The following is an 18478-nucleotide window of genomic DNA, read 5'->3' as shown; positions in this document are numbered from 1 at the left end:
ACAGTGGCATTTTGATCAAACGTTTTAGCGACACGATAAGTAGCAAAAGGTGTTAAATTTTAATAACAACTATGCTGGACCTATGCTTGAACCAAGCTGCCTGGCAGGCTGTCGTATCGTTAACCGTATCGGAAGCAAATGTGTAAAGCTGAAAATACCGGTCAATCCGACAGCTCTTCTGTGTTTAAAACTCTGCACTCACATAATTTGAAGATGCCTCATTAGACGAAATTAGAAAACATATATAGAGCCATGTGTTTGATCGGGATTTTCAGCTTTTCACACAAACTAGCCAATGTGTTGGTTCTATCTTGTGTGACTGATTACAGGTAAAATAACTAATGAGGGTTTTTGACAAAATAAAAACTCTTGTCAGAAGAAGCTTCGGACGAACCATTAATCCCAGTTACAATCAAATTACTCCACAGTTACAACCACACCTATCAGTGACGTTTATTACGATGATCTGAACTCCATAAATACAATTCCATACGTTCCATTGCCATGTGCGAAGCTTGTTTACATAATGCCGTCGGATTGAAATTAGGGTAATTGAACACAAAATTACACTTTTTAAGGCTCTTCTAGCAAAAAAGAAAAACTTGTTTGGACGACGTTTCGGTCGTTATTCAACTGACCTTCATCAGGACAAGTAAATTAACACGCCAACACGGCGACAAATAGTCACGCGTGAAAAAAGCAAAAAGACGAAACAAAATTACACAATGATGAGCAGATCTGGTATGTGAAAAGATACATTTAGCTGCATGTGTCATGAGTGCGTTTTAAATACTGTTACCCACAGTAGGATATAGAAGGCATTTCCAGCCAGTATACATTGGTTGCACAAAATTAAATCAAAATAGCAGATCGTTTTTGGAGCAAAAAAATGATGAATTGAAATTAAGTGCTGTTTGGGAATTTTGTATGCAAAGATCTGCTGTGTATTCAAACTGTTAACCTCTGTCCTGGAGCATTACATTACACGAAATAGGGGTCAAAAACACACCATAAATGTGCAACAATTTCACGAAGAAAATGAACATCTCAGCTCTGGCCAAACTTTCACCCAAACAAAATCTTGTTCCAACCCCGAACGGAATCACTTTTCCCGAAGCCACGAACTTTCCATTCTCGTCGATGTGTCTTTGTGGGTTGAATAGTTTGGGGTTGGGCCAGTCCATTGGATCCATGTGGGCCCCTTCTAAGTTTGCCCAGACCTAAAATGTTTTGGTTTAGTTGCATGTTCGTTTTCAAAAAAAGGGATAATGAGCAAAAGACCCAAGGAATATAACAAAAAATTATGATCGTGTTTATTTCGCCTAAAGTTATAGGCTGACCCAAATTTGTATTTTGGGATGGTGGTATCCCTGGTTAGACACTATTATAAAGATAAAAGGAGGCCCAAGTTATATTTTTCTAATAATGTGTAACCAGGGATATGTACGATTTTTCCTCTACGAAATGTATAGTAAGGTCAATAAATTGGAAACTATTACTATCCGTATTTCCACGTATGTTCTAATGTATCACCGGACTTTCTAATTTTTAAGCCGTTATTGTAACAACAAAGTTAAATGCATGCATTCCCCTCTGCGTTTCTGACAGGTTTTAACATTCCAGTTTTCCAAAAAATGGTCCCACAATTCCTCCCGTGTACAAAATTGCTACTTGATGGATTTAAAAAGTCAACACACGTGGCCTTGTTCGTGAACTTAATCCCACAGTTAGCCCAACTTACAGCAGTTCCTTTAGGGATAACGTGCCCCATTAACTTGGTTGTGTGGCTTGTCATATGAGGTACTGACAGTGGCACGAGCGTTTTTACTCTCATCGCTTCTTGTATGAAGGCGCAAGTGATTGGGAGTTCGTCCTTCTTATCCATGGTTGGCATTCCATCGTCACCTTGAGAAAAAAGTGGAACAATAATGTCAGTAACATGAAGTTAAAACTCACCAATGCAATCAGTTTGTGCCAAGCCCCAATAAACACAACATTACTTGTACGAGCTGAACCAATATGAGCCCATATACTATTTGGTCGTCAGCATTTACGATACAATAAATCGTTGCTACACGATTAAAAAAATTATTTATGCTTTGTTGCATTACCAAATAGTTTTTTACCAAACGCGTCATCAATTTCTTTGCGAATTTTCTTCTCATAATCCGGATTGTTCAGTAGGAAGACAAACAACCATGACGTTGATGCACTGGATGTTTCCGATCCAGCTATCATGAGATCTCTACACAATGCCATGAGTTGCTCATTCTAAAAAGTATTACTTTAATCGAATAAGTTCTTAGGCAACATCATGCAACTGCAGATTGGAGTCAAAATCTTTCTATGTCTAAAGGTATTGCAAATTTCGCATGTCGTATAAAAACCTATCGTATTGATCGTCTTTTTTTTGTCTGATGTATATTTTTCGCCTACAGTTGGGCACCGTTAGTATGATGGCAAAATTATAGGAGTACACCCTAATACAGGCTGCTGCATAGCAACTGAAACTTTGATATTTGCCAACACTGTATTGCGTTTTTGTGTTGATAATATGCCTGGCAGCATTATTAATGAGTTGTGGGTGGAAATATTTTAATAATGGAGAATGCAATAGAGCTTAAAGTGCCTTACAGAGCTGTCGATATCATTTTTTTTGTTGGACTTTTGTTCGTAGATAAACGCGTCGATTAAGTCAGCAATGTTGTTTTCATTAAAGTTTTCCCGGTGATCCTCGATGTAAGTTTTCATTGTTTCTGAAAAGGAACAAGTGAGCTCAAGTGCGATGAGCTGTTATTCGGTAGAATTTTATACAAATCTGTGGCTTCCTCCAAACGGTTTGCGGGCACGGGGCATTTAGTCCCAAACACTGCCTTCATACCTAAAATGTATTTCTGTTTTTCTCCGAAACGGTCAAAGGCTCCTTTGCCAGGCGGGATTTTTCCCAAAATCGTGAACAAGACTGCGAGTTGGAGTGTTTTGGTATCTTTAGGGTCGTTGAACCTTCAATAAATTAGTTACGGTTTGCATTACTTACATGAAGTAAAACATTAGCTTTTCATTTATTATTCAAAAAACAAAGCATTTATGTTTCAGTTAGCATAGAGATTTTCAAACATTTACAAAATTTTACAAAAGAGCTAGAATTGAACGGTAGATATCACTTACAACTTTTCCAAAGCGTCAAGCAGACGAAGAAATGTTTCGTCTCCATATTCATAACGTTTCCCAAACGCTATTTGCATAATCACGTTTGATGTTAACCAATAAAGGTACTTCTGGAGAAAAACATTATGTGAAACACTTTTTTCTTGTTTTTTTTTCTTCCATCTCACTTGGAGGTTGGCTGGGTTTTTGTTTATGGTTTTCAGGAATTCCACGAATCTGTCGCCTTCGTCATTTATAACTTCGTCTACCTTATGAGCAGCCAGACCTTTTCTGCACGAATTATAACTATTTTTATGTACAAATCAATTGGCCACGTTTGTTGTTACGCCTTTCCGTCGCACCAAACCTGACTAAAGACAGTCTTTTTGTTTAGTACACAGATGACCTGTGGAGTTAACCATCAATATATTTACCAAAACATCATTTATGAGCAAAGTGGAGCTAACAATATGTTTTCTGTGAGCTGTTACAGATGGTCGGCAAAGTTGTCTAGAAGAGACGCACCAGTTGCACTGATGTGGCCTTGAAGGTTAAAATTATTGTTACAATTTCCTAAAACACAAATAGACCCCGAGCATCCGAAATACGTTCAGAACTTCTGTTTTCGTTTGAGTTCTATGCAGAGTTACAAGATTTAATGAAAATTTAATTTAATTCAAATCAGCTCATCACTGTTATTCCCTTACAGGGATACCCTACTTACCCTCTCAAATATTTGATAGCGAAGTGTTTATGTGTTTTGAAAGTCTTGTCGTATCGGCGGAAAAAAACTCCAAGGTTTCCAGTGTTCTGGTAGAACAGCTCAGTTCTGGGACGGTCAGAAAAGGTCGCACTCTGTTTAACAAATGCCTGAAACATACCAATGTCAGACTCTACGAAAGGGTGGTGGTATGTGTATCACCAGCAGTCTATATATCACCGGTCATAACTACACTGTGGCATGTTTATTATCAGTGACATGTTACCAACAAATGACAGGTTTGTCAGTGGTGTTGATGTACATTGCCAAGTTAGACTATTTTACGCACCTGATTTATTGCCTCAACGGTGTTCAGAATCACAACATCCTCTCTTCCAAATCTGACTGACATCACAGGTCCATACTTAAAACTCCATTCCTTTAGTGATCGACCGGTGGACTCCCCTAAAAACGGTAAAACCCCTAGCACGGAAACACCCCTTGGGCCAGGTGGAAACTTTGAATGAGGTTTTCGCCACCAGTATATGATCATCAAGGTCACAGATATTATGGCAAGGTTCCAAAAACTAACAAACCCAGCAAGGTCAAGGTTGTACTTTGTAAGAACTTCCTCCAGCATGATTTCTGGTCCTACATACAATATATATATGATTACTTGTGTAATTACATGTAAATATCTTTCAGTTAGTGAGCCTTACGTTGTGGATATCGGCCAGTACAAAGATCAGTTAACAGTAATGTAGAATAGATCGAACAACAGTTACAGTGTTTAACTCTTCTACTTTTTACTTAGATACAGCGATCATTTTGCCTACCGCACTGCTTACTTACTATTTAGCTTCACGACGTTGCTTTGACATTGCTTGCTGTTGCAAAGTCATTGCCTTTCTTTGCAAATGCTGTAAATTCCTTCCAGACAATGCGCGTAACTGAAGTGTAACCAAACCGACTTGACTGCGTAACAGCTCGACAACAACGGGTTTGCAAGGTGGATATTCTGTCTTGTGGTTTTCCTGCTCAGCAGAATTAAACATTAAAACGTCGCTGTAGGCTATGTTGTAAACTTCGACACTCAGCAGATGTGTTGCCCTCGTTAACACAAATTCCTGTCTACTCCCATCTGATTATGCAGAACACGAAGCAACGGCGTGTGAACATGTTGCTTGGTGCCCATGTTTGTTATTTTGTTTGTTCGTTCACATCTCGGAAATATTTGAAGTTTTGTAAAATAATTCGCTAGTTTTTCAATGTTGTTTACAACATCTACATTTTTTGTTATTGCTGTTTAAATTTTGTGCCTTTTAAATCGACTAGGAACCTGGACACATCGGAACACTGCTCATAGAGCTTTATTTGCTCATTTTATGATGTCTTTAGCACGAAAAACGTGGCTGCGTTTGTAACTTTGCCATTGTTTGTAACAATATGTGACTAACCAATGAAGAACCGTTTTTTACCCTACAGCTCAAACTCTCGTAGCGTTTAAACTAGATTGTGAGTAGATTTTATATTTAGGTGTGTTCATCGGGTTATTGTCGTACATAGTTCGTTAAAAAGCAACCAAAACATCGGCAACCACAGTGACGTATTTTAAACTAGTTTGGCTTTGGTCAAAGGGAATACCAATTAAAGAAATTCTTAGTTGGCATAAACTACACCTTGCAACCAAGTTCACATCTAGTGCACTCTTAAAGAGACGTTTTATTAAGGACTCCACGACCACACAATACAACTCAATACGATGTAATTTTCCATTCATTTAAAGCGTAGTGGTCATCTGTACTTTTGTGGATTGCCAACGTTACGACTGTGGCAGTTGACTCAGTTAAAGTTATTGCTTCGTGCGAGACAGAACTGAAGTTATCGTCTAAAAACGCGAGTTCAATACAAAATTGAAAATTTTTACAACTAACATAACATTTCAGTGGCCTAATGGCGAAAATTATGTCGTTTAGCTTTGCCGATTGAATTAAGCCCTATTGCAAACACAAGAGTTAATTGTAATAACCGAAACAGCATCAAAATCATATTTGTTATCACAATAAAGAGATCATTCGTTGTACAAACATACCAAAGTCAAAGGTTACTTTTTGCCACGTTAGATAGGTATTATAACTTGAACATCATCTGGACTACTACTACTTACACTGCTTTGCGATCAGAGCCAATTTACTTCCGCTTCCTGACAGCTTGCAGTCAACATAAACAATATTTAGCGGAGTTGACAAAATGCCCGTTGCAAGACCATCACCGGTATATCTTCCCAATTCGACCGTCTTGTTTTCGACCAAAATCTGAAATATTCTTATAGTTCATATGTTGCTGGTTCACAGAGCGTGGGTCTTTTCTGACTCTTTAATTCAGTGTAGCAGCGAGAAAAATTAGATTGAATACAAATATATGTGTCGGAAAGCATTTTTGAAAATTGAGTGTCTCGTTTAAATTCTCGCACTATCACATGGGTTCCCAACCTTTTTGTAGTCTCGTCCCCCTGTTATGAAAACGACCAAATTTGCATATCTCTACATAAATTCACTTGGACGCTGTCGCATGATCCTGTGTGTAGAAGAAAACGTAAAATTTACCACAAGGGTGTGATTTCCAGAAGCCAAAGCTAAGACGTTGTGCAACGAAATATTACGTTTTTAAACATACCTATGTTCATCATGTTTGCTACTAACAGCACCAATCTTTCGTCATTACATCCACTATTAGCATTTCAGAATGTACTCTATCATATATACGGATACATGAATATAAATCTTACCAGTTTTAAACAAGATTGCCAAAACTCCAAGTATCTTCACACAAAGCATATTTGCTCACTCCCTAAGCTCTGCTTCTAAGCAATGCAGCCAACAAAAGTGCTGAATTATCTGCATGCCACCTCCAATATAGGGCAAGCTTGTCTCTATTTGCAATTGCCTCTAAATCGCACTTCCGTTGGCCTCGCGTTTATGCACAAAAAAATCCATTCAAAATGCGTTTAGTAAGCAGTATGTATACTTAGAAAAGTAAATCTCACAACTCCAAAAAAAACAATGGAAATTTTGTTGTGTTTTTGGTTAAACCCGTTGTCATTCTGAGCTACAGTTTCTTTTTTGTTCCAAATTCATAAAAGTACAATAGTACCAAATGGCATCTACATAACGTTGGAAACAGATCGCTTTTTTACGTTTAAACAACATTACTTTTATAATTTGCCCTTGTTTTTTTATAATTACCAACAGAACTTCTAATGCGGAACACAACACACGTTCATACACCTCTACAAAAAGCTCATTAGTCCTGTTCATTAAATGCAGCAACACGATTTATTGCCATTATTTTTCCAATGGGTCCTTTGACACTTGAAGTAAACACGGCAAGAAACAAAGTTAAAGTCTCAAATCACAACTTCCTCGACTACGCCGTTGCTGTCGCCAGCCTTTTCCTCTGTTTTTCAAAGCCGATGTCGATCTAGTGTTTCGTCTTGAAGCAAAGCTTGCCTGCCTGATGACGCACACGATTACCAAGAGCAAAACGACGCAAAGCACGCTGAGGATGAGGCATGCGGCGTGTGGGGGACATCCCCCTGCAGTGCTGACCTGTGTGTCTGAATAGAGCGCAAACATAAAGAACTTAGTTTTGCCTATTTCAGTTTACGGTTTTGCCTTGTCTTAAAAACACGTCGCACTTTTAACATTAAAATACCTGCAACGCACGACTGACAATCATTTGACAGCGTCTGGCCGTTCTTACACGAACACGTCGCGAACCCGCCTTGAATTACACAAGATTCTCTACACGTAATCTGAAAAAACAACATTCAATGTTAATCCTGGACGAAGTTGACAACTGCCCAAGGTAACTAGAGGTTCTAATCCTACCTTTTCGCATGACGTCAGTTGCGTTGCCTGCAGGGAGGTTTCAACTTGTGTGGAGGGCGTTGCTACTTTCACATTGCAGCTTCCGCTTGACTGTTGTACAAACAATTAGAATTACATATAAGTACTAATTATATGTTACAAATTTCACTGACCACCAATATAAAATGGTATGCTGAGTCTTGGTTTGTGAAAAAAGTGCGCCAAATGTTTGTAAAAAACAAAAACATATTTATTTTAGGCATGATGACAGCGGCCGGTATATGTCATTCATGTTATCATAAGCCAAAATGAAAAGGTCAAATCAGTTCAGCTGGTGTGACTATCAGACGACTTTGCCGACTAAACGGCCAAGCAAAGACTTCCACGGAAATATTTAACGCAACCACTCACCGTCTGTTGGCACCCAGGGTCTGTGTTTGCGTTGCAAATCGACACACTGCAGTGCAAGCCGATATGTGCAGGCCCAGTACATGAACTTGGTACGGTGAATGTAAATTCGGAATACAAGGGCATGTTGTTTCTTTTCACGCTTGCGTGGCTTGTGTTGGTGCTACATCTGTCAAACAAACCGGTAGTGACGTATGTTTTGACGTTTATAAGTCACGTGACTCAACTTACTTATCGTTGAACAAAATCTGCGTTTTTCCGTTGGAGGTCCAACATTTTTGCATCTACAAATAATCATGCTTTGAGTATATTTGTGTTTTGTTGCTCTACAGCAAAATTTCTACGCGAAGTTGTTCGGTCAACTGCAAAGTTGCAGGATTAATATTTCTCGGCCATAATTGCTACAAGTGAAAACTGAAAAGTGTGCCAGCCATCAAAACAATACAGTTTAATTTCCTAGTTTGCGCACAGAAATATGATTTCGATACCTGAACAATAATGTAGTTATTATCAACAGGAACCCCTTCAAGTTGTATCTTGGCGTGAACCAGACTTCCAAAAGCTGCTGAACGAATTTGTTTTGTTCCTGTTGCGTCAGAATACAGATCCAAGCTGATTGGTAGCTTTCCTATCTCTCGGGTGCTAGTGAAATATTTGCTGCAAACAGTGTAAAATAAAGCTGCTTGACTTCGCTATTTTAAAACGTATTTATGTAATTTTTAATTAGGGAATAGCTAAGGCATAGCCATTCCTTTCGGAGTGATTTATAAGGCACGTGTATAACGTATATAGGAAAAAGCATGACATGTTTTCGGAATTTTAGCATCCCTTAGGGTGTGCTTGGTATCCGCTTACAATGGAATATAAGTTATAAAAAATGAATAAAAGGCATATGAATGACGCAACTGGTAACATAGGTTTATTATGAATACATAGCAAAAATAAATTGTATAATTTGTTAGAAAGTCCTTGCTGGCGTCTAAATTCCTAGCCAGGATATCCTGGGTTCAAATCCCGATGTGGCAAATAAATAAAATAGGAAAATTTTCGGTGAAGCACTGACTTACTTTATGTCTTTCTCATTTTTTCTCTGGTTAAAAAACACGTTTGCCGGAAGCGAACATTCAGCCTCTGGACGATTTGCATTTTTTGGTGCGTCAACTTTTCCAACTATGTACTTTAATCGAATATCACCTCCGTTTGCCTGAAAACGTGTAAGTTTGAGCGCAACACATGGATGTCACAAAACTACAATTAAATTTCTCGCACGAGTTAAACGAGTGTTTCATTAATTATTTTTTTTTATCTTCACTAAAACTTGATGAATTCTCAAATAGCTCCTTGACCATCGTAATTATTGCATTCACCGTATGCTGGTGAAAGCTTAATTTGCAAGACGTCTTAACGTCCAAAACTTATTTGAATTTAAACTTTTTCTTCACCTTTATATCCGGGAAACATTGAGAATTTGATGAGAATGACACTGCTTTGTCAAAGCTGGCACAGTAGGAGCTGAATGGTTGGTCTCTTTCGGTCACGTGACTTGTGACGTATAGCTTGTCCAAATACGGAGTAGCTCCAAGAGAACTGAAATCACTCATTCCTATTCTATGAAAAAACACAGAGGAGATTTGGATTTAAAGTTTATTTCATTGCAAAAAAAGAGCTTTCAATTTACTATTAGCAAAAGCTAACTTTATTATCCATGCATGCTAACGAGACTTTTTTCACAAAGTTATATTGCTAAGTTACTCTGTCCATAAGTTTTACTCTGTATCGTTGGCATTACCTCATGTGTACAGTTTCGTTGCAAGTCATAACAGTCTCGTTTGAAATGCATCCTGGCATAAATCAGACTGTTACGGATCCGCCAAGCAACGCATGTATATATTTGCATACTATTTACCTGCAGATGTAACATGAAGTTTCGTGTTTCGTGCTGTTTTAAATACACCTTGTATTTGAATATAAAGGTTTGTTCCGCCAGTTTGAAAGTTAAATGTCTTGTTGGCTTTGGTCCATCTGCTCGAGTTTGCATTGGCGTCATCTGTGTGAATCTGAACGGAAGAAAATGTGTTAGAAGTGATGTATTATGCAATCGATCAACCAGAATAGTAAGACCGAGACTTCCCAAAACTATTAGTCCAGTCATCAGGACGTTGTCTGGGGCGCCTAGCAATTTATGAGTACGTGCGTTGTGTGATTGAAAAATCAAGAGTTTCGAAAAATAATTACGCACTTTCTAATGAGTGTGAATGCACGTTTAATAACAGTAGCACTTTATATCCATTTAGATTGGATACTGGACGAAAAGATTAAGAACAACTGTATCAATATCACACAACAGTTTGCATTCTTTCTGTCTAGTGCGGTGATTCCAAACGTTTTTGTGGTTGCGCACCATTTGGAGGTAAAACAATTTCGACGCGTACCACCTAGTTGAGTGATACAAAGTAACCTAGGGAATGAAGTAACAGAAATATTGGAATCACTTACGGTTTATTAAATTCGAAATATATCCGCAAATTACAAAAAGGTGCTCGAGTACCACCTAGAATGCCGTCGTGTTTTACTAGTGGTACGAGTACCACCGGTTCGGAAACACTGGTCTAGTAAGCTTATAAAGGGATTGCAAAAACTGCCATAATGAAGAAAGGTACAAGAACGTAAGCACATGTTAATATACACCGATGCCGTTGCATTCTAAACGGCGTATCTAGGCTATTTTTGTTAGCAAAGTTTTAAGTTTGTTGAGTTATCGTTGTCACTTGCAACTTACCAGCATTGAGTTGTCTCTCTCCAAAGTCAAATTTTCGAACTTAAGCCCGAAAAGGCAGCACCTATTGCTGGTGATTTTCCATTCATTCAAAGCGTAGAGGTCATCTCTACTTTTGTCGATTGCCAACGTTAAGACTGTGGCAGTTGACTCAGTTAAATTCATTGCTTCGTGCGAGACAGAACTGAAGTTATCGTCTAAAAAGGCGAGTTTAATACAACTAATAAAATGTTTTAGTTGCCTGATGGCGAAAATTATATAATTAGGTCGTATTACAAACACAACAATAAATTGCAATAACCGAAACAGCATCAAACTCATATTTGCTTTCATGATAAAAGAGCTCATTCGTGGTAAAAACATATCAAAGTCTAAGGTTTCTTGTTGCCACATTAGATAGGTATTATAACTTGTACATCATCTGGACTACTACTACTTACACTGCTTTGCGATCAGAGCAAATTCACTTCCGTTCTCTGACAGCTTGCAGTCAACATAAACAATATTTAGCGGAGTTGACAAAATGCCCGTTGCAAGACCATCACCGGTATATCTTCCCAATTCGACCGTCTGTTTTTCGACCAAAATCTGAAATATTTTTAGTTTATATGTTCCGTAGATTCGTAGGTCTTTTTTTGGAGAGTGGCGTAACAAATAGTAAAGACTAGGAACATTCTTTAAGTTGCTTTAAATGTTTGCATCAACGACCCCCCTGAAACATACCTGTGTTAGGGAAATTTTGCAATGGTCCGCATATCAGTTAGTCAACAAAAAGTTGACATAATTTTGTACGTTTATTGTACAGTGTGTGATGCCGACTCAAGGACACGAAATCCTTAATTTACCACTTCACCTTATCAATCAGAATCAAGTCATCAATTAACTCACCCTGCAGAAATCTCCGGGTACAAGCCTTCCAGACAATGGTTCCACGTATATAGGAATATCACGTCCTGACTTAAAATTGTGCAGGAAACTTTTGAAGTTTGGATGTATCTCAAATCTTTTGGTTTCGTGAACGCTGTCGCATGATCCTGAGTGTAGAAGAAAACGTAAAAATTTACCACAAGGATGTGATTTCCAGAAGCCAAAGCCAAGACGTTGTTCGACGAAATATTACGTTTTTAAACATACCTATATTCATCATTTTTGCTACTAACAGGACCAATCTTTCGTCATTACATCCAGCATTTCAAAATGTACTCTATCATATATACGGATATATGAATATAAATCTTACCAGTTTTAAACAAGATTGCCAAAACTCCAAGTATCTTCACACAAAGCATATTTGCTTTCTCCCTAAGCTCTGCCTCTAAGCAATGCAGCCAACAAAAGTGCTAATTTATCTGCATGCCACCTCCAATATAGGACACAAGCTTCTTTCTATTTGCAATTGCCTCTAAATCGTACTTCCGTTGGCCTCGCGTTTATGCACATTAACCGCTCCGTTGTCCGATTTTAATCACGTACGCAGTTAAGGTGAACTTTTGACATAAAGATTCAATAATCTCGTGTATTACACAGCATTTGTTACCTTTACTCGATCTGATGTAACAAACGAGCGCCTTTTTAAACCACTACGAAGCTAAGTGAAAGGAACAAAACAGTGGCATTTTGATCAAACGTTTTAGCGACACGATAAGTAGCAAAAGGTGTAAAATTTTAATAACAACTATGCTGGACCTATGCTTGAACCAAGCTGCCTGGCAGGCTGTCGTATCGTTAACCGTATCGGGAGCAAATGTGTAAAGCTGAAAATACCGGTCAACCCGACAGCTCTTCTGTGTTTAAAACTCTGCACTCACATAATTTGAAGATGCCTCATTAGACGAAATTAGAAAACATATATAGAGCCATGTGTTTGATCGGGATTTTCAGCTTTTCACACAAACTAGCCAATGTGTTGGTTCTTTCCTATGTGACTGCTTACAGGTAAAATAACTAATGAGGGTTTTTGACAAAATAGAAACTCTTGTCAGAAAAAGCTTCGGACAAACCATTAATCCCAGTTACAATCAAATTACTCCACAGTTACAACCACACCTATCAGTGACGTTTATTACGATGATCTGAACTCCATAAATACAATTCCATACGTTCCATTGCCATGTGCGAAGCTTGTTTACATAATGCCGTCGGATTGAAATTAGGGTAATTGAACACAAAATTACACTTTTTAAGGCTCTTCTAGCAAAAAAGAAAAACTTGTTTGGACGACGTTTCGGTCGTTATTCAACTGACCTTCATCAGGGCAAGTAAATTAACACGCCAACACGGCGACAAATAGTCACGCGTGAAAAAAGCAAAAAGACGAAACAAAATTACACAATGATGAGCAGATCTGGTATGTGAAAAGATACATTTAACTGCATGTGTCATGAGTGCGTTTTAAATACTGTTACCCACAGTAGGATATAGAAGGCATTTCCAGCCAGTATACATTGGTTGCACAAAATTAAATCAAAATAGCAGATCGTTTTCGGAGCAAAAAAATGATGAATTGAAATTAAGTGCTGTTTGGGAATTTTGTATGCAAAGATCTGCTGTGTATTCAAACTGTTAACCTCTGTCCTGGAGCATTACATTACACGAAATAGGGGTCAAAAACACACCATAAATGTGGTCATCAACACCTTGCTTAACACCGTCTGCAAATCTAATATGAAATTTTTGCAACAACTTCACGAAGAAAATGAACATCTCAGCTCTGGCTAAACTTTCACCCATACAAAATCTTGTTCCAACCCCGAACGGAATCACTTTCCCCGAAGCCACGAACTTTCCATTCTCGTCGATGTGTCTTTGTGGGTTGAATAGTTTGGGGTTGGGCCAGTCCACCGGATCCATGTGGGCCCCTTCTAAGTTTGCCCAGACCTAAAATGTTTTGGTTTAGTTGCATGTTCGTTTTAAAAAAAGGGATAATGAGCAAAAGACACAAGGTATATAACAAAAAATTATGATCGTGTTTATTTCGCCTACAGTTATAGGCTGACCCAAATTTGTATTTTGGGATGGTGGTATCCCTGGTTAGACACTATTATAAAGATAAAAGGAGGCCCAAGTTATATTTTTCTAATAATGTGTAACCAGGGATATGTACGATTTTTCCTCTACGAAATGTATGGTAAGGTCAATAAATTGGAAACTATTACTATCCGTATTTCCACGTATGTTCTAATGTATCACCGGACTTTCTAATTTTTAAGCCGTTATTGTAACAACAAAGTTAAATGCATGCATTCCCCTCTGCGTTTCTGACAGGTTTTAACATTCCAGTTTTCCAAAAAATGGTCCCACGATTCCTCCCGTGTACAAAATTGCTACTTGATGGATTTAAAAAGTCAACACACGTGGCCTTGTTCGTGAACTTAATCCCACAGTTAGCCCAACTTACAGCAGTTCCTTTAGGGATAACGTGCCCCATTAACTTGGTCGTGTGGCTCGTCATGTGAGGTACCGATAGTGGCACGAGCGTTTTTACTCTCATCGTTTCTTGTATGAAGGCGCAAGTGATTGAGAGTTCGTCCTTCTTATCCATGGTTGGCATTTCATCGTCACCTTAAGTAAAAAGTGGAAAATTAATGTCAGTAACATGAAGTTAAAACTCACCAATGCAATCAGTTTGTGCCAAGCCCCAATAAACACAACATTACTTGTACGAGCTGAACCAATATGAGCCCATATACTATTTGGTCGTCAGCATTTACGATACAATAAATCGTTGCTACACGATTAAAAAAATTATTTATGCTTTGTTGCATGACCAAATATTTTTTACCAAGCGCGTCCTCAATTTCTTTGCGAATTTTCTTCTCATAATCTGGATTGTTCAGTAGAAAGACAAACAACCATGATATCGACACACTGGATGTTTCCGTCCCTGCCATGAAGAGATCTCTACACAATGCCATGAGTTGTTCATTCTAAAAAGTATTACTTTAATCGAATAAGTTCTTAGGCAACATCATGCAACTGCAGATTGGAGTCAAAATCTTTCTACGTCTAAAGGTATTGCAAATTTCGCATGTCGTATAAAAACCTATCGTATTGATCGTCTTTTTTTGTCTGATGTATATTTTTCGCCTACAGTTGGGCACCGTTAGTATGATGGCAAAATTATAGGAGTACACCCTAATACAGGCTGCTGCATAGCAACTGAAACTTTGATATTTGCCAACACTGTATTGCGTTTTTGTGTTGATAATATGCCTGGCAGCATTATTAATGAGTTGTGGGTGGAAATATTTTAATAATGGAGAATGCAATAGAGCTTAAAGTGGCTTACAGAGCTGTCGATATCATTTTTTTTGTTGGACTTTTGTTCGTAGATAAACGCGTCGATGAAGTCAGCAATGTTGTTTTCATTAAAGTTTTCCCGGTGATCCTCGATGTAAGTTTTCATTGTTTCTGAAAAGGAACAAGTGAGCTCAAGTGCGATGAGCTGTTATTCGGTAGAATTTTATACAAATCTGTGGCTTCCTCCAAACGGTTTGCGGGCACGGGGCATTTAGTCCCAAACACTGCCTTCATACCTAAAATGTATTTCTGTTTTTCTCCGAAACGGTCAAAGGCTCCTTTGCCAGGCGGGATTTTTCCCAAAATCGTGAACAAGACTGCGAGTTGGAGTGTTTTGGCATCTTTAGGGTCGTTGAACCTTCAATAAATTAGTTACGCTTTGCATTACTTACATGAAGTAAAACATTAGCTTTTCATTTATTATTCAAAAAACAAAGCATTTATGTTTCAGTTAGCATAGAGATTTTCAAACATTTACAAAATTTTACAAAAGAGCTAGAATTGAACGGTAGATATCACTTACAACTTTTCCAAAGCGTCAAGCAGACGAAGAAATGTTTCGTCTCCATATTCATAACGTTTCCCAAACGCTATTTGCATAATCACGTTTGATGTTAACCAATAAAGGTACTTCTGGAGAAAAACATTATGTGAAACACTTTTTTCTTGTTTTTTTTCTTCCATCTCACTTGGAGGTTGGCTGGGTTTTTGTTTATGGTTTTCAGGAATTCCACGAATCTGTCGCCTACGTCATTTATAACTTCGTCTACCTTATGAGCAGCCAGACCTTTTCTGCACGAATTATAGCTATTTTTATGTACAAATCAATTGGCCACGTTTGTTGTTACGCCTTTCCGTCGCACCAAACCTGACTAAAGACAGTCTTTTTGTTTAGTACACAGATGACCTGTGGAGTTAACCATCAATATATTTACCAAAACATCATTTATGAGCAAAGTGGAGCTAACAATATGTTTTCTGTGAGCTGTTACAGATGGTCGGCAAAGTTGTCTAGAAGAGACGCACCAGTTGCACTGATGTGGCCTTGAAGGTTAAAATTATTGTTAAAATTTCCTAAAACACAAATAGACCCCGAGCATCCGAAATACGTTCAGAACTTCTGTTTTCGTTTGAGTTCTATGCAGAGTTACAAGATTTAATGAAAATTTAATTTAATTCAAATCAGCTCATCACTGTTATTCCCTTACAGGGATACCCTACTTACCCTCTCAAATATTTGATAGCGAAGTGTTTATGTGTTTTGAAAGTCTTGTCGTATCGGCGGAAAAAAACTCCAAGGTTTCCAGTGTTCTGGTAGAAGAGCTCAGTTTTGGGACGATCAGAAAATGTCGCACTCTGTTTAACAAATGCCTGAAACATACCAATGTCAGACTCTACGAAAGGGTGGTGGTATGTGTATCACCAGCAGTCTATATATCACCGGTCATAACTACACTGTGGCATGTTTATTATCAGTGACATGTTACCAACAAATGACAGGTTTGTCAGTGGTGTTGATGTACATTGCCAAGTTAGACTATTTTACGCACCTGATTTATTGCCTCAACGGTGTTCAGAATCACAACATCCTCTCTTCCAAATCTGACTGACATCACAGGTCCATACTTAAAACTCCATTCCTTTAGTGATCGACCGGTGGACTCCCCTAAAAACGGTAAAACCCCTAGCACGGGAACACCCCTTGGGCCAGGTGGCAACTTTGAATGAGGTTTTCGCCACCAGTATATGATCATCAAGGTCACAGATATTATGGCAAGGTTCCAAAAACTAACAAACCCAGCAAGGTCAAGGTTGTACTTTGTAAGAACTTCCTCCAGCATGATTTCTGGTCCTAAATACAATATATATATGATTGCTTGTGTAATTACATGTAAATATCTTTCAGTTAGTGAGCTTTACGTTGTGGATATCGGCCAGTACAAAGATCAGTTAACAGTAATGTAGAATAGATCGAACAACAGTTACAGTGTTTAACTCTTCTACTTTTTACTTAGATACACCGATCCTTTTGCCTACCGCACTGCTTGTTTACTATTTAGCTTTACGACGTTGCTTTGACATTGCTTGCTGTTGCAAAGTCATTGCCTTTCTTTGCAAATGCTGTAAATTCCTTCCAGACAATGCGCCTAACTGAAGTGTAACCAAACCGACTTGACTGCGTAACAGCTCAACAACAACGTGTTTGCAAAGTGGATATTCTCTCTTGTGGTTTTCCTGCTCAGCAGAAATAAAAATTAAAACGTCGCTGTAGGCTATGTTGTAAACTTCGACACTCAGCAGATGTGTTGCCCTCGTAAACACAAATTCCTGTCTACTCCCATCTGATCATGCAGAACACGAAGCAACGGCGTGTGAACATGTTGCTTGGTGCCCATATTTGTTATTTTGTTTGTTCGTTCACATTTCGGAAATATTTGAAGTTTTGTAAAATAATTCGCTAGTTTTTCAATGTTGTTTACAACATCTACATTTTTTGTTATTGCTGTTTAAATTTTGTGCCTTTTAAATCGAGTAGGAACCTGGACACATCGGGACACTGCTCATAGAGCTTTATTTGCTCATTTTATGATGTCTTTAGCACGAAAAACGTGGCTGCGTTTGTAACTTTGCCATTGTTTGTAACAATATGTGACTAACCAACGAAGAACCGTTTTTTACCCTACAGCTCAAACTCTCGTGGCGTTTAAACTAGATTGTGAGTAGATTTTATATTTAGGTGTGTTCATCGGGTTATTGTCGTACATAGTTCGTCAAAAAGCAACCAAAACATCGGCAACCACAGTGACGTATTTTAAACTAGTTTGGCTTTGGTCAAAGGGAATACCAATTAAAGAAATTCTTAGTTGGCATAAACTACACCTTGCAACCAAGTTCACATCTAGTGCACTCTTAAAGAGACGTTTTATTAAGGACTCCACGACCACATAATACAACTCAATACGATGTAATTTTCCATTCATTTAAAGCGTAGTGGTCATCTGTACTTTTGTGGATTGCCAACGTTAAGACTGTGGCAGTTGACTCAGTTAAAGTTATTGCTTCGTGCGAGACAGAACTGAAGTTATCGTCTAAAAACGCGAGTTCAATACAAAATTGAAAATTTTTACAACTAACATAACATTTCAGTGGCCTAATGGCGAAAATTATGTCGTTCAGCTTTGCCGATTGAATGAAGCCCTATTGCAAACACAAGAGTTAATTGTAATAACCGAAACAGCATCAAAATCATATTTGTTATCACAATAAAGAGATCATTCG

The 18478-nt window shown here is 38.2% G+C and overlaps 2 protein-coding genes across 2 annotated transcripts; both read right to left on the bottom strand.

Annotated features, from left to right (window-relative positions):
• Positions 1–956: 956 nt before the first annotated feature.
• Positions 957–4487, bottom strand: LOC145908848 (cytochrome P450 2U1-like). The gene is made up of 9 exons (XM_082996171.1): positions 4197–4487; positions 3872–4017; positions 3336–3438; positions 3169–3278; positions 2882–3003; positions 2635–2756; positions 2127–2271; positions 1742–1905; positions 957–1220 (listed from the first exon to the last, which is right to left on the bottom strand). The coding sequence occupies exons 1-9, from the start codon at positions 4485–4487 to the stop codon at positions 957–959; spliced, it is 1467 nt and encodes a 488-aa protein (XP_082852297.1).
• A 2758-nt stretch (positions 4488–7245) lies between these two features.
• On the bottom strand, positions 7246–17040 carry LOC145908847 (uncharacterized). The gene is made up of 22 exons (XM_082996170.1): positions 16750–17040; positions 16425–16570; positions 15889–15991; positions 15723–15832; positions 15436–15557; positions 15189–15310; positions 14682–14826; positions 14298–14461; positions 13516–13777; positions 11789–11934; positions 11341–11488; positions 10904–11097; positions 10031–10181; positions 9914–9965; positions 9567–9732; positions 9192–9328; positions 8613–8781; positions 8356–8408; positions 8128–8293; positions 7738–7827; positions 7562–7661; positions 7246–7463 (listed from the first exon to the last, which is right to left on the bottom strand). Exons 1-22 carry the CDS (start codon positions 17038–17040, stop codon positions 7246–7248), a joined length of 3255 nt encoding a protein of 1084 aa, XP_082852296.1.
• Between the last annotated feature and the right edge of the window lie 1438 nt (positions 17041–18478).

The sequence above is a fragment of the Ascidia mentula genome, chromosome 7, assembly GCF_947561715.1.
Source record: "Ascidia mentula chromosome 7, kaAscMent1.1, whole genome shotgun sequence".
In the NCBI taxonomy this organism is placed as follows: Eukaryota; Metazoa; Chordata; class Ascidiacea; order Phlebobranchia; family Ascidiidae; genus Ascidia; species Ascidia mentula.
This window is presented reverse-complemented; position numbering and strand designations above follow the sequence as displayed.

Bases quoted from the DNA above. Each gene is read 5' to 3' on its own strand.
- LOC145908848 (XM_082996171.1), bottom strand. From the start codon at position 4,487: ATGCTGGAGGAAGTTCTTACAAAGTACAACCTTGACCTTGCTGGGTTT. The intron at 3,004-3,168 runs GTAAGTGATATC...AATTTATTGAAG, and splicing joins CTTGACGCTTTGGAAAAGTT to GTTCAACGACCCTAAAGATA. The intron at 1,221-1,741 runs GTAAGTTGGGCT...AAAACATTTTAG, and splicing joins TTATCCCTAAAGGAACTGCT to GTCTGGGCAAACTTAGAAGG.
- LOC145908847 (XM_082996170.1), bottom strand. From the start codon at position 17,040: ATGCTGGAGGAAGTTCTTACAAAGTACAACCTTGACCTTGCTGGGTTT. The intron at 14,827-15,188 runs GTAAGCCACTTT...AATACTTTTTAG, and splicing joins AAAATGATATCGACAGCTCT to AATGAACAACTCATGGCATT. The intron at 9,733-9,913 runs GTAATGCCAACG...GTTTTTTCATAG, and splicing joins AACGAAACTGTACACATGAG to AATAGGAATGAGTGATTTCA.